The sequence below is a fragment of the Triturus cristatus genome, chromosome 7 (assembly GCF_964204655.1).
Source record: "Triturus cristatus chromosome 7, aTriCri1.1, whole genome shotgun sequence".
NCBI lineage: Eukaryota > Metazoa > Chordata > Amphibia > Caudata > Salamandridae > Triturus > Triturus cristatus.
In genome coordinates, this window is record NC_140590.1 from 821,761,500 (window position 1) to 821,778,076 (window position 16,577).

Genomic DNA, 16,577 nt, shown 5'->3' on the forward strand with positions numbered 1-16,577 from the left:
CACTTATATAGAGTATTTTTTAATTTGCAGGTCAGTGTCACAGAAGTGGGAGATTACCGAAACGGCCAATGGATTTTAAACTCCACCCTGCGCATTACAAAGGTGGAACTTAAAGACAGCGGAAACTTCACTTGTGTGGCCCGTAATAGTGGTAGGACCAACAACATGTCCTCGCATCTGCAGGTTGTAGGTAAGGTGCAACAAGTGCTTTGCGTGTATTTATGGGGAAGTCATGTGACTTTAAGCCTTATCTAAATTTAAGGCCCCAACTCTCCGTCATCTAGCACAAAAACATACATAAATTGACATACAATAGGCCATCTCTAGCCCCACCACCCTGTTGTGAGAAAGCACTGTAAATGCGTGATCAGTAGCTCTGCCATTCAGGCACATTATTGTTAGAGCAGGAATTTGTGTAATTGAATTGGAGGAACTTCAGAGGAAACACAAATACGTATTTTAGACTTACTCATTATAGTAACGACCATCAATGTGCGATAGAAGAATTTTCACTGAAGTCTTCCAATTTCACGTAGATATTTTACCTCAAGGCATGGTCCCTTTGAGGCACCAGGAACCCAATTTTCAGTAAAGGAACCAGTGAACATATTGGGAATATGAATATTCCTTCACTTCTCACCCAACATTTTTCCCCTAACAACGAATAACAATGCAGAATGTTTTCACTATTTGGGGTGGGAGGGACTGTGATAACAGATCAGATATCAAAGTCTGATATGCTATGACGTGTTTGTGTTCAGACAGGGGCTACGTGCATCTGGCTGTCCCGAAAAACGACAGCCTGGAACTGAGATTGGCTGACGAGCTGCTTGTGGAAGTGGAGATTGAGGCGTACCCTAAGATTCTCCGCTGGAGTTGGACACATGAAATGTCTAAGAGCAACGACGTTTCGAACTTGGGAACTCTGCGCGTTCTCCAAAATGACAGGTAATGGCATCACTCCCAACTTAAGAACTATCACCTCTGGTCACTCATACACTGTCGGTATCCATACTGCATCATAAAACCTGATGGGTAGTGTGTTTGTTTTCTGTTGATTCCCAAAAAAATGCTGTACCTTCTTCGTACCGGACTCTTGGTGTCCAGATGCGACTCTGAAACACCAGAGCTCTAGATCCATCTGTAGGATGGATCCATAACCATCATCCACAGAGAGATCTCTCCTGAGAAGGTCCCAGGGGCCAGGGGTCATTCCCACTTTGAGGCAGGACATGTTGCAATTAACTTCTACCTTGTAAATATCTGGTTTTCAGCACATCAGGGTGATTAGTATATCATTTAGCCTAGGATTTATAGCTTGTAAAAAAATATTTACTTGCTCTGGGGTGTCTAATCGTTTCTGCCATATCTCCTGATTTGCTTGCTCTCCTAGCAAGAGAAATGGTTTTGCAATTAAGGTAAACGGTTATGGACCAGAAAGTGGGCGAGGAGCTCGCTCTGAACCATCCTCCGAGGTCGCCGATAAAGACTGCAAGTGAGTACACTGCCTGCTGTCCATTATAGTAAGGGTGCACGTTCTGCAAACCTAGAGGAGACCCTGCTGCAATTTACTGGGTTTTAAGCCAGATTACTGCCAGGCATGCATGCAGTGTGCTGGGACAGCAGGCTACACTTTCAAGCCTAAGCTCAAAATATTTGAGGCATAATGGAAGAGCGTGGGAGGGGGAAGAGCAACTGGGTGACTCAGGGTCACTGGCAGTGTCAAAGAGTTTACATTCAGTCTTTTCTCTCATCCTTTTTTTAATCACACATTCTTCCATTTCTCTTTTTAATTATGGAAAGTGGCACAGCCTCCCTCAGTTAATTAGCTTGCCCCTCACTTTAGGTTGAAAAAACACATACTCAAAGCCTACGGTGTAGTGTGTTGCATACAATTTTAATGGATAATTTATAGAAGACTTTAAGGGGAATAAGGAAAAGGATCCCATTGAACACAGTTATACCAATCACTCTTTTCTTGAGAGCAGTGGTGAAAGCAGCAGAAACTTCAACACTTCTATTCTGCTGTTACTTTGTCTATGGTTCCTGGCCTACTACCGTTGACACAAATAGTGGCTTTTCACATAATGCACTCCATAAACTCAAATGTATCTTGGATTGAAAATAATTGATATTTTCATTATTCAGTGCATTGGTACCCACTTAACTGTCTTTAAAGTATGAAAGGCTGATTTGGCCCTGCAGAAGTCCAGTCCTCTGACCTGTACTTTGCACTTAAACAGTTACATCACTCACTGATTTTTGCTGACTAGTTCAATAGTTTATTTGACCTGTACCCAACCACCAGTTATACTAATGAGGGAAAGTCTTGAAGTCTGCTTTTATATAGTGTTCTTATGCTGCATACTCCATGTACTCTGAGACCTGCTATGGATTATACTATGGAGCTAAAAAAGATTTGGGTGGGAAGATGACTGGTCAAGTCTTAGCCACTCTCAGTGCTCCATTGACTTGGTCTTTGTCTTGGAAACCATCCTACTGTAGGCAGCCATGCAGAAGGGAGCTAGCTGATCTTACCGCTCCCTGAGAGCGGAAGGAAAGGGTGAGATCCTGAAGTATACTGCATTTGTGGATGATCAGAAGTTATCATGGTTCCATGATGTCATGTGTGAGTCAAGACCTAGGAAGCCAGCAAAGGTAAGCCTGGAGACCATGTAGAATAAACAGGTGCTTACCTGTTTTGGGGGACACAAGAAGGTTAGCCAGGCCTTTGGGAAACTGAGAGTGGCACCAACGCCCTCTAGACTTTCGGGCAAGCTGGAGCCTTGGACAAATAAATTAAACAGAGCCATAAATGGAACCTAAGAGTTAGGAGCAAAAGCTTTGGAGATCTGGTGATGAGTTGGAATCTCACTACCTTAGTTTTTGCAGAGCACCAGGGGATATGACATAAATAGGAACCTTGGGCAATCTCATGGTGAAGATGTATTTCATTGACCCAAGTGTGTGTGCAGGGCTTTGGGTAAAAGTGAGCAAGTGATAAATGATTTAAGCGTGAACAGGAAGATCAGTGGACCAGAGGGTGAGCAGGATCCCAATGACACACGAGAATGAACAGTAGCCTCTGTGGACCTGAGTGCGAACAGGAGCCTTTGGGATTTGAGTCTGTACAGGAGCCACAGGAGACCTACTTGATTGATTGATTACAGGATTAAAGCGCAGGCAGCTACCTGCAGAAGGAAGTGCCCCGGTGACCTGTCAGTGGAACTGATCTTAAATATCCTGAGAAAGACTGGCTTCTTCTTGCACCCACTGATGATGAGCAACAGCCTCAATGCCTTAGGATGAGCAGGTCACCTAGTTCATTGAGAGTGAATACAAGCCACTCTTATGAGTAAACATAATTCTCTGAGGACCTGTTGGCCAATGGACAGTGAGAATCTCCATGAATGAGAAGGAGCTTTGGAGCCAGCTGGCAGAGAGGAGACTCAGGGATCTGAGGGCGAGCAAGTTTGAGGGAGACTCGTAGACATGAAGATGAACAGCAGCAGACCTATGAATGAACTGCAGTGGAATAATGGTATTTCCAGATTTGACCGATGTTACTGGCTCAACAAGCTGTAAATTGATTAATGTAACACATATTTCTTCCAAAAACAGCCCCAGCACTAACCAAACAATACTTCGTGGAAGGTCATGCTCCGCAAATGTGGGCCACTTTTTTTTGGGTGCTCAGGCCTATTTTTGGTCCTAATCTGACTCTGCCAGAACATTTACGTATTCTTAAAAATATTTCTTGTATGGATGCAAGATATATGAGAAAATGTAGCGAAGAGCTCGTATACACATACTTAAGGCCTTATTTAGAGTTTGGCGGACTCATCCTCTGCATACCTTCTATTTCTGAGAATAGTAGTTTAATTAAACAATAGCCTCCTCTCAGTCTCCTGCCTTTCTGCCCAAATCCTTCTTATTGTAATTCTGCAATTGGCTGGTACCTCATTTTATAGATCACAACCTCTCCTCTTTAAATCCCTATCACTGTAATCTAACCTTAACTAATCTCTGCCAGCCCATCTATACCACCAACCATTCACCTGAAATCACATAGCCCACACTAATGATCACACTTACCTGGTATTAATATATAACAAAGTAACTGAAGTAAATTGATGCAATTTCTCTTAAGAGCACATTACTAATCACAATAACCACTGGATTAACCACTAACCTTGGGTTCCGAAGTCACGTGCTACTCACCGTAGATACTTTGATTCCTCGTTGGGATAGTAAGCGACTATATAAATCCAATTACACTGTCACAACCCTGACAGATATCCCATCCACCTTTTTTTGACAAGCGGCATCAGATAAAATGCACCTGTAATACAGCGGACGGGATGTCTGTCACATGTGTGTTGGCGTAACCCATTCGACAGATTCTAAATCATACCTTAATTTTATCTTCGTTTGAAAATGGCATTGTCTGTACTGCTAACACAGAGGGTCCATCCATCCCTCGTCTGTAGACAATTTTAAGCTCTATTTTTACGTGAGTACATAGAGTGTATACTGTTCCTAATTAAAAATATACTTGCTTTCTGATGCAATATTAAGAAAGCAACTTGTTGCTTCTCTTTTATTACCCAGTATGTGTCACATGGGATTCATGTCTTTAGGGTCACACTTACCAGTCGTGTGCCAAATTTCATTTCTTGCAGCTACGTGAGCCATCTCATCTTGCACCGACCAAAGGAAAGCGAAGTTGGCCTATATACTTTCTCTGCTGCCAATTCTGAAGCTAACAACTCCATAACCTTCTCGTTGTACAGTAAGTACCAATACCAACAGTTAATTGTATGGTGTATCCACTAAAGATAAGTAGCAAAAGGGACAATGCATTCGTTCACATGTCTAGAGTTTCATATAGATTGGTTGTACTGAGAAGGTTAGAGTGGGTGCAGGACACATCATTGAGATTTGTGGGCAGTGAGTCTGATTAGAAATCATATTATGGGTTGCAGCATGGAACATTTGAGCAATGTTTGAACCCATAGAAGGCAGAGAGGGTCATGTGACTTGAACCAATAGATGGCTTGTCTGGTAAAAAGCAGAAATAATTTTGGGCCCTCAGAAGAGAATAGAAGGGAAACAGATCTGGGAGGAGGCCTTTAAAGGAAACCTAGAAGGGAGCTGATTACCATCGACAAGTTTAAAATAGTGAGTGGTGAGCCTACATTTACTTTGTACTCATATTACTGTTTTCCATATTGTTAAGTACGAAGTAAAAGTAACTATATAAGTAAATTAGAAAGTAGAGTGATAATGATTGAATAGAGATATCTTTAAAGTCAAGTTGTGCCCATCATACTATTATTTCCCAGTAAACATGCTTCCATCTGGTGCTTTGCCAGCAATTATAGTGATCATGTCGTCATCAGCATCCTAGGCAGATCTGTGTTGTTTCATTATTTCAAACAAACACAGGCAATGAAAGTAACATGCTTGCATTAATATTGCACCCATAGCTCCTTCTGCTGTGATATTCTTGTGTTGAAATCGAAGGCTTATTTTGAAGGATGTTTTAACTTTCCCATCTTCCCTACCTTTTCCAGACAAGCCTTCAGTCTCTGCCAGCTTGCCTCCAATCAACAACTCCAAGGAAATGAAGTGCTATGCTTCGGGCTACCCTGCACCAAATATCAGCTGGCACTGGTGCAAGGGAAGGAAGGAAAGGTGAGAAACAAATTGCAGACCGTTTTTCCTAAACGTGATCCACCCTAGCAATGTTAGAGTTGCATGGGTTTGGGAAAGAGGCAAGTGAAAAAGATGGCAATACAGCTAATGCTGATCTTGGCTTCAGAAAAACCAGGAATATTACCCTTGAGCCAAGTAGTTTGAAAGGCACGTCAAACGGGACAGGGTCAGTCACGTCATGGATGTCAAAGAACAGCTGAATGAGTGTAATGGGGTGATTGACTTCACCAAGTGGGTTCAGTTTTTCAGAACTGCAGGCTATTAATTGAATCCTCTAGTATGTATCTTGGTAGACAAATCTATCCCTGCCCTGAAGCAAATGGGTATTTTTACCTTAAAGGTCCTGTGTTCACCAGCTTCGAAGCTCTTAAAAATAACTTGAATCATGCTATGCAGTGTTTTTTCAAGCTACACACACATTTGTCTACGCAACGTGCATCCAACATTCCAACTTCTGTTCCCACAGATGTGATGAGGAGGAGATGCTGCCATTGGAGGGTGCCAACACAGAGGTCTTCTTTGCACAAGCAAGAAGCACCTTAAGCCTGGAAGATATCAATGCCAATGCTACTTACATGTGCATGGCCTCCAATATCATAGGAAGTGCTTGGGACTCACTGAATGCTGAACTAGCAGGTAAGGCTCTTCCTGGTGTGTTTTGTCGATGTCTGATGGCTGGAGCTTCTGGAGCTGGAGTCACTTTTGTCATGAATGATGAAGACTTATAAAGCACACAACTACACGGAAGAGTGTCCCATCTCTAAGAACTAGATGGTGAGAAGAACGGTTGCACTAACGTGGCAGCCAACTAAGATGCAAAATGTTGGGTATCTGATAGAGACTGCTAGCCACAGATTCCTTACCTTAAAAATTCCCTAGGCCTCAGACTGAATCCGAAACATTTTGAGCAATCCCCTAGTGTGCTGGTAGCTAGCATAGTACGCCTCTGCGTGGTGTCGTCTGCACCAAAAGTGATGTGCGCTGTGCATATGTAGTCGCCACCCCAGTACATTGACCTCAGTTCCTTCTTTTCTACGCCATCACCGCAAACCCGATTAGCTCCCTTCAGTCATTTTTCACTGGATTTGTTTAACATTTTGTTGATGTCTAGTGTGCCTTTCCCATCTTTATTTTTTGGAAGATGTCTCAGAAGAAACCTACTGTACTGGGTCCAAGTCTTGTGACCTGTCATAGACAAATGTCAGTGGCGGACCCCCACTGTGTGTGTCTGTGGTGCCTAGAGAGAGACCACAACTCTGGTCCTGCGCAGAGTGCCAGACCATGAACCCCAATGCCCTCTGCGAGGGGTCCATGAAGCTATTGGCTGCTCGCCATGTGACTCCACGCCGCTCTAGGTCATATTTGTGAGGTAGGTCACGGGACCTTTCCCAGAGTCGCTCGCATTGATCCTCATCGCGCTCCAGGACTTCTTCTGGTAAATCCCATAAGAAATAGTAAAAGCGATCTTTGACTTCTCTGTGTCGCTCCCACTCTTCGAATGACTCGAGAGACCAACGTCACAAATCCAGACCCTGCTCACGGGTTGTTCCTGTGCAGGTGCTGTCTAAAACTGGGGCAGATCTGCGACTCCCCGAGTTTCCCAGAGTCAGAGCATCCCCGCCCACCATCATGAATTCTTTTGAGGTCATGAGCCTCATATTTGAGCAGCCAAAACCCTTTGGAGTTGCTTTGGGCCCATGGGTTTGCGAGGGTCTTAGACTGAAGTTCTGCCAGTGGGTCCGCCCTCCTCACCAGTCAGCCCCTCAGGATCTGTTCCAGTGGCACCATTCCCAGTGCTGCCAACACACATTGTGATTCCCAACTCTAATACAGAGCTGGATTGGCGTTGCATGACGTCGGCTCCGGCAACGACCAGGCCCACAAAAACTAAATCGGAGATGGAGCCCTATTTCCATGAAGGGCCCACTGAGGAACATAAATGGAGGGGATTTGAGGATCCCTTTGGCTACTCTGACCCAATGGCACCTGGTAGGAGGATGTAACTGACATCAGTGTCTGGATACCTCACCAGACACTGGCCTCCTTTCTCCTCCCTCACTGAGCATGAGCATCTGTCCTATGATCAGGCTGCCCTTTAGGCAGGATCTTCTGTCGCAGCAGCAGGGCAGGGTTCTGCACCCAAAACTATCCACTCTCCACCTAAATGCATGGAGATTGAGTGGCGACAGTTGAGAGTGTTGGACCTCCTTCCTGAAGTGGGTGATGTCATCTTGGGAGCCAGGCGTCACTCCACAAAAACGATTTACGCCTGCCAGTGGGACAAGTTTGTGGCTTGATCTGAATCTAAAACTGTTCATCTTTTGTCTGCACCCTCGTCTGAAGTTCTACTGGTTGCCCAGCATGGCTTTGCTTTGGGCATGGTTAAGGGCTATCTTTCTGCCATTTTCGCCTTCCTGCAATTGCCAAACCTACAGTCCCTGTTCAAATCACCTGTAGCACGGTTCCTCCTACACCCTTCGTTATGCCCTAATGGGACCTGGATTTAGTCCTCGCCTCCCTCATGTGCTCACCTCACATCAAAACTGTCTTCCTTGTAGCAATCACATCTGCCAGGAGGGTTAGCGAATTCTATTAACCCTTAAGGACAATTCCTTCTTCCCAAACAAGCTGGATCTTGAATCTAAGCATCATTTTCGCCAAAGGTGGTGACACCTTTTCACATCGCAAACACAAATAGATGATGGATGGAGCACTGAAACTTTTCAGACACTCACCCCCAGTCACAGATCTGGGTTGAATCCTTCATCGTTCTTTATCTCACTTCATCACCCCAGTTCAGACCCAGCCATATGCAAATCAGTCTTTACACTGTGCCTCATGGGAACAGTCCAGACTGAACTGCCAAGCCAGGTCTTCCCTGGACCGGAAACAAGCATCCTTGGACCGGTTTCGGGGCAACACCCCTCATCAGCCAGGCTAGCTTGAATCCAGTGGCAAAGTGAACAAGGGACCCACGTCCGGGCACACCCTGCCAACTTAGGGCGCACAAAGCAAACACAAAGAGATGATGGACGGAGTACTGAAACTGTTCAGACACTCACCCCCAGTCACAGATATGGGTTGAATCCATCATCGTTCTTTAGCTCACTTGGCCACCCCAGTTCAGACCCAGCCACATGCAAATCAGTCTTGACCCTGTGCCTCATGGGAACAGTACAGACCGAATGACCAAGCCAGGTCTTCCGTGGACCGTAAACAATCAGGCAGACTATCATGCTGCCTACTTTCTTCGCCCTGCCTCATCCTACTAAGGAAGAGGAGAGATTCCACCACCTGGACCCAAAAAGAGCACTGTCTTTTTATGTCGATAGCACCAAAGATTTTCAGGTGGATGATCGACTCTTTGTTGACTTCATGTGTGCGAAGAAGGGCTAAGCAGTTCACAAAAGAACCATCTCCAGATGGATAGCCCTTTATATTAAAATCTTCTATGCAATGGCTAAACAGCAGCCCCCTGATGGCTAAGAGCTCATACTACCAGAACTAAAGCTGCGACTACTGCGTTAGCAAGAGGGGTCCCAGTTCTGGAAATCTGTCAGGCAGCCATGTGGACATCACTCCATGGTTTTGCTAAACAGTACTGCCTAGACAGTCAGCTCAAGCATGGTGGGAATTTCGTCTATTCAGTCCTCCAGGACTTATTAGTGCAATGCAGTGTGTAAACCCACTTCCAAGGAGAGATTGCTTTGGTATCTATTCTAAGGTCAGGAATCTGCAGCTAGAAGTCTCTATCAGATGACAAAGTTACTTGCCTTCGGTAACACCTTATCTGATAGAGGCTCTATTTAGTTGCAGATTTCTTACTGATCCTCCCCGTTCTGTGAACTTTATGTCATTTACAATAAAAGAGAACCTTCAAGACCTCACTTTGACACAATAGTCATTTCTCCTCAGCTTGACTCTGGGCCTCTAATGGGGAAACACAGGCAAAAACTAAGGTCAGCGTACTGGGGCGGCACCTATATAGACACCTCAATGGTCACTTCTTGCGGGGACAACGCCTCGAGTAGCGAAACGACTCCATCTACCAGCACGCAAGGGGATTGGTCAAAAATGTCCAGATCCAGTCTGGCGCCTGGGGATTATTCTAAGGTAAGCAATATGCAGCTGATAGAGTCTCAACCAGATAAGACGTTACCAAAGGTAAGTAACTTGTTCTTTAAGAGCATAAGGACAACTTCGGAAGGAATCCTACGAAGTGAGAGAGGGAGCCGGTTCCTTGCACCCGGCTGTAGAGTGCAGTACCACCCCTAGGTCTAGTCAACTGGTTCGGAAGATGATATAGTCAAGGGAAACTGCTGAGGTAATGTCTTGAAGATAACAATATCATACTAAGCTATTATCACTCCCTAAAAATCATGGGCCTGACATACGTAGATTCTATTTGCTAAAAGTAGTCGTAAATTGCGCACTAACGTTTTGCGAATGGAATCTGAATTTATGAACCGAACTATAGTACTAATAGATCAGTTTGCAAACTATGTAATTGTAGTGAGTCGCACTGTCATACCAAATTAATATTCATTAGGCAGGTTGCGATTTGCGAATCACTACAATTGGTCACAATCAGAGGTATGGGGCCTGCAAGGGTCAGCAAAACTGTTTTTGTTTTAAGCAGAAAGATTTCCTGAAATGAAATGGGGCTGCATTGTAAAAAGAAAAAGATTTCTTTCTTAAAAGGTTTCAGAGAGGTTCCTAGGACCACTTCAGACTTTCCTTCAAACTTGTACCCCGAATTTGCAATAAGTTGCCACCCCAACTTGGGAGTCTGTAACTTTTCAGTGGTTTGCAACCAGAATTACGGTCACAAACCATTGATACATGAGGGTACAAATCTCAATTTGTGAGGGACGCCCACGACATGCCAGTTCCAAACTGCTATTCATAATCAATTTCTAAACCCATTTATCAATTCAGAAACACTCTCATTTGGAGAATCAGAGGCCCTGCAGCCATTAAAGGCAGCGTATTTCCTGCCCCATATTTCTATAGTCAGTGTAAATAGTGTCTTGTAAACAGTGTACCAAATGTTAGTTCCTCGGGCAAAACTCAAGTGAAGATTCCACATACTATCAAAATTTGAATTTTTAAAAGTATTTACTTAGTTGCTTCAGTCGTAAATTGGTTTTCTCAGCAGGTCATTTTTGTTTCATAAGCCTCCGCATAAAGAAGTACTTCATGTCTCTGAACAAATCTATGTAAATACTAATTTTTAAAGGAAATCTGCACCACAATTTTTTTTTCCGTTTATTTACTGTGTAGAAATGTAGAAAGTTATTTTCAACGTTTCCAGTTTTTGTTTTCATCATAGAATGTTTGAATCCTGGATAACTAAACATGCATTTCTGAAACATTCCCTTGATTGTACGCCCCCTTCCTAACACAGACGTTTTTTAAATGTATTGTTTTAAAGTTTTGGTAAGACCAGCAATGATTTCAGTGACTTAAACTTTTTTACCCACCAGCACTATGAGTTAGTAGCAGTTATATGCTTTACCCTGTAGAGAAACTGAACCAGCCACTCTGAAATGTATTACACTATTTTGTGCTGTTCTTTTTAGCACTTTTGCTTTGATGTCAGGGTGTTGGCCGATTTTGCTTATCTTAAGCACTCTATCTTGCTGAGGAATTGATTGTGTCAGCATGCGCTGATACATTGTCAGTATCCTGGGCTGAATAATTCCTGCAAGACCACAAAACTCCATATTTCATGGGGAGTAGCATAATTTTCACTCTACCATTACACGTCACAAGTATGCAATATATATATGTGCACTTAGCACCATATACTCTGTGTGTCCTAACGTTATTAATGTAAAGTGTTGCACCTGATCTCATTACTGATGTGCATTCACCATAGAACTAGAGACTCATATACACTGTGTTCCTTAATCTTATTAATATGAAATGTGTTCTTTGGGTGATTGATAAACCATCCTCACACTATTAAAATGTGTTTGATTCAGAAACGTGAAAGATTCATGTAAAAGTGTGTGCTAATGATTTCCCTTTAGCCTTTGTAATGCGGTTCTTAGTCACATTTAACCCTTGACTTCAAAGTTATATTATATTTACGCACGGTAATTTGAATCTAACGTAATGGCATTTTCCATTTCTTTGTAGTTGTATGTGCACACGTATATTAAATGTGCACCACTGATTTTGTACGTTTAAGGTTGACATGATTAGGCCTATATTACTTTCTGCATAAAATGCTGCTTTTCCATTTTCTGCTTGTGTGTCTTTTCCTTGCAGGTGCATTCACATGGTTTGCTGGTTTGAGAATAGATGTAACACTGTATTAGCGATAGAGAGCCTGAGAAGAGAACCTTGAAAAGAAACACAGAGAGCCTGGGTGTTAGCTGACAATCCCTATTCAGTAATTTATTAAGGAGTTGCAGGTCCCAAAAGATGATATTGTTCGCAGGTTGAGACTGAGAGACTCTACGAATGTTGCAGTTCACAACATGAGAATAGAAGAAACAGGGGAGCCCCTGATGACACGAACAAGGGCTGTCACTCTGTTGATTTGGATAGTATTAACTAGTGTTCCTTCAGTTAGGTGTTAGAGTTATCCTTTTGGACTTTGAGAGATACAGACCTCTATGTTTTTCCCTTTGACTCTTCGCCTAGTGTGGCTTATGCTAACACTTATTTCCCCATCCTGAGAAGACTCTTAAGGTTTTGCAATGCTGACACCTTGTTACATGTCCTTATTTTTCTGTATTTTCCCCACTTTTTTAGATCCCTTTTAGAGTTAACTACTTTTATTGGTTTAGACACCAAATTGTATGACAGACTGTACTTCTGTTTAGGTGAAAGGACCAGAGACTGTTCTCTGAGCATCGAGTTCTTCTCTTAATTTTCTGTATTGCTGTGACCAGTGACGGCTGGGGACATTTGAAAGTTGTGTGGCGTAAAAGTGCGGGATGAGTGCTCTGCGGTGAGCAATCATAGCAACTGAGCCCGACCGTCATAAGAGGTGTTGGGGGGGGGCAACCCCCCCAGAAAATTTTTGAAAAAAGAGTGAGCAAACGGTGCATTTTCAAGCAAATTTGAGAAAGCTAGAAAGTTAATAAAGTAATTGTGAAAGTGTAGTTATGACATCATTAAAGAGATTTCATATCATAATGATGTAGGTAGCTGCTTATTCAGTATAACCAGAGAACTTCACTTTACAACACCCAAACAAACATTGCACCGACTCGCCTGTAAGCACTGTATTTTCATTTACCTTTGCCTTCTCAATATTTTGGCAGCTGTGTTATCTATCACATACAGTTGCACAGAACCACCTTTGCAACTGGATTAAGTGACCATTGCTCTGTTTGTTCAACAGAGAGGCCAAGGATTGGATGACCAAGTATTCTGAACACCTTTTTGACCCACTGACAGGAACTGTGAGAAATTTCTGCTGCCTTCAGCCTTTGCTCTAGAGCTATCAATTAGTGGCCCGTTAAAAATGCCTGAAGGCGACTCAGTTGAAAGTATGCGCTGTACAAGAGAAATATGCAGTCAAAAAGTATTATCCCTTGGTGATAATAGTTCGTAAAATGATTAAATTAATCTTATTCACACCCCAAATTTTGAGCCCATGTGTTAGAACATCACAATTTCAAAAAACCATAATGATCACTATATTTGCTAGAAAGTTTTTTTTATTTATATCAAATTTGTTAAAAACACAGTACCAATATGATTAAAAATAGACATAAAACTGTCTAATGCTATAAAATACAGTATATGTGACACAACCTCACAAATAGTAACCTCCCTTAAAAAGACGTTTAACTATAACATACAGATCACAGAAAAACAACAAAAGACATTGTTTTTTTTATCATTAATTTACATATGCGTTTTGACAATGAACCTCTTTCAAATTTTCATCCTAAACCTTGTCTCTAATTATATCTTGTTAGGAGAACTTCTTCCAACGGATTATGTGGATATGAGCGTCGACGTGTTTCGATGGCTTTAGTCAATATTCCATCTTTTTCAAGACCCCAAAGATTTATGTCTCTCCTATGTTTGGCACTGGTTGGTTACCATAATTTCACATCCCTTATGTCATTTCTTTTATATCTCTGAAAGTCGTCTGATCTTTAAGGACATTTCTTTCGTAAAGAAATCTGGTTTATAGCTCTGTTACCATGTAACTCCAACCTGAAACCCGCCTCCGCTTTTATTTCTGCTCTTAATCTGTCACCATCTCAGCACAAAAATGCAAAAAATGCACGTTCTTCTTATTGGTATTGGGGAGTCTAAAGGGAGTTCGTTCTTCCCACCTTCGATTTATCACAGGCAGTCCTTATGGTAGAAATCGTTTTTGTTTCTGCGTGGTATCCGGCTCCTCCTGGTGTCCTCCAAACGAAAGGCAGATTCATTGGTTCATTGTTGGCATTCTGTGAATGGTTTGAATTTTTGCCAAGCGGTGCCTTCAGAGGGCACTATCAGTGGACTCACTCATCCCCAGTTAGAATTTTCTCCATCTTACTAGCGCCTTATAGTAAATCAGCTTTCGGGCTGTGAAACTGTAGCGGAGGGGAACTGGAGAATGCCCCGAAGGCACAAGGTATCACGCACAAGATGGTTCAGACAGATGAAACTTTGCTGTCACAAAGGGCAACATGTATTAGCAGGTTTTCTAGGAGCACCAAAAAAGAATTGCTCCATTTCTTTCCCATGATACTGAGTTGTGGGATACAACCGCCGAGGTGGCTGTTGTTGGCAAGTTACAGCGGGGAAGTGGTTGGAATTCTAGTTATAAATTTCATAATTGGCCGTAGTGGGATACACGTTCTAACATTCGGATTCCGAATTCTACATTTTCACTGATTTGCATTGCAGTCAAGATCACAATGCAAATCAGGTGGAATCTGATTTGCCAATATTCAAATAGAAAATTCCACCAATGTTGCCCCAGATTGCATATAATTGGCTCCTAGTTCTCTAGTCTGGGAATATGAAAGCAAATTACTTGCGCTGCGGCCTCACGGAGTAAGCAGCTAAACTGCAGAGCAATGGCATAGGCTGGTTATGAGTGCGAGAAATTAAAAAGTCAGATCTTGGAAACTAATGCTTTGCACAGTTAGGTTTTCTATGCCATGCATAGAGACTTTGTGTGGCTCTGCATGGCATAGTAAATCTGGACTAACGCCTTTTTAAAATATGAGCCAGCTGGGAAGGCTTACACAACGCATTATTAGCAATTTTCGCTGATGAGATTTCCAACAAAGGCGGTATGCCCTGAAGGGAAAGTGTGATGCTTTTTTGCCAATTGCTTGTGAGAGATCTGTGTTTCTGGTATTGGAATTGAGAGATTTTACACACAGTCTGGCTTGTAGGAGACCTCTGGCTGTGGCAGAGTCAGCCACTTGTCAGGTACGGTTCGGCTAACTTGAGACTGATGCCACCTCAACCAAAGCTCCCATTCTATTTGGGCAAGCTGTCCACTACTTTACCTCATCTTGTGTCTTGTTCCTTCATCAGAGCGCATCATAGAACGAAAAGTTGCAAACAAGCTGTTCAGCCCGGCGCTGGGGGCCTCCTGCGGCGTGGCTGCCCTGCTCCTCCTCATGCTGGTCCTGCTCTTCTACAAGTACAAACAGGTGCGTCCCGCGGCGTTCTCAGTGCGCCTCCCTGAACCGAGGGACCCTGCAATCCTGCATAGAGTGTGAAATAGGACAGGGCAGCAAGAAAGCACGATGGATGGGTTTATGATACATAGAGCATATACGCCATTGTGAATTCCAGTCAGGAACGAGAAGGCCAAAGGATGTGTATTGCAATAGTAAATGTAAATATAAGTCTGTGATAGATATTACAAGTTACGTATTCCACTCAGAATTTGGTTCTGGAATCAGTGAATGAGATGAGTTCCCAGCTGAATTCTTCAGCGTGTAACCTTTTTTTTTATTGACTTCGTGCATGGAGGGAGTAGTTGGGGTCTTGCATTTTATTCAGGAATTCATCCTAAACTGTTTTTTTGTGTTCAGCACATGTTTTATTTAATTACGATGGATTTGGGGGAAGGGGGCGGAATGTGATGGTGGGAGTATCGCTATAAAGTTTGCCCTTGGTGATTATGTAGCGAGCCCTGTTATGATATTGGTCAATTGACAGTAGCTAAATATATATCATCGTGTAAAATTAAAGGAAATCAGAAATCCACGTGTAGCCATCCGTAAAATTGAAAATGATATTACCTCTTCTTTAAGCCTCAGAGTTTTCGAAATCAGTCTGTGATATCCGACTTGCCGCAATGTTCCATGCGGTCTGTGGAATTCCATGCTTTACATGAAGGATGACAGTGTTTTCAAGGCAACAGTGGTTGCTGTCATCTTCCAACTCACAGTTAGACGTCTCTCCCCTGAACTCTGAACTCTACCATCGCTATGGACAGTTTCCAGGGAAACCCAACATTAGTAGACACTGATCACTCAACACCTTCACTTCCATTCAGGTGACCACAGTCCCTTAAGAACTTCTACCTGGTAAAATGTCCTTTAAAATCCATATGGAGCGGCCACTGTTGCAATGATTTCCTCTAAGCAACTACTAGCGACACTGACTCGTCAGTAGGAGACCTGCTGCTGCACGTCTTGCCGTGCATATGTTACGCAAAGATTGAATTGTCTGTGATTAAGGCTTGGTTTCACTGTTAAGCAATCCCATCCACAAGTGTTGCCTCATCAGCATCTGTGGGTTAGAAACCGCCATCACAAATCAAAGTCAACCGTAAAAAAAAAACAGTGGCAGCCGGAGGTCAAGGGGAAAAAGCTTTAAATTACATTCCATCAACCACAGTCCCTAGGTGGATTGCCCTTAAGCAAGCA

General features: G+C 43.0%; 1 protein-coding gene across 1 annotated transcript in view; it reads left to right on the forward strand.

The window, feature by feature from the left end:
* CSF1R (colony stimulating factor 1 receptor) overlaps positions 1–16,577 on the forward strand; it is a 166,697-nt gene that overhangs the window by 93,551 nt on the left and 56,569 nt on the right. The window contains exons 5-10 of the mRNA XM_085617732.1: positions 31–190; positions 762–948; positions 4,683–4,792; positions 5,577–5,697; positions 6,185–6,354; positions 15,232–15,350. Of these exons, the coding sequence (XP_085473858.1) occupies positions 31–190; positions 762–948; positions 4,683–4,792; positions 5,577–5,697; positions 6,185–6,354; positions 15,232–15,350 (867 nt within the window). The remainder of the gene's footprint in view (positions 1–30; positions 191–761; positions 949–4,682; positions 4,793–5,576; positions 5,698–6,184; positions 6,355–15,231; positions 15,351–16,577) is intronic.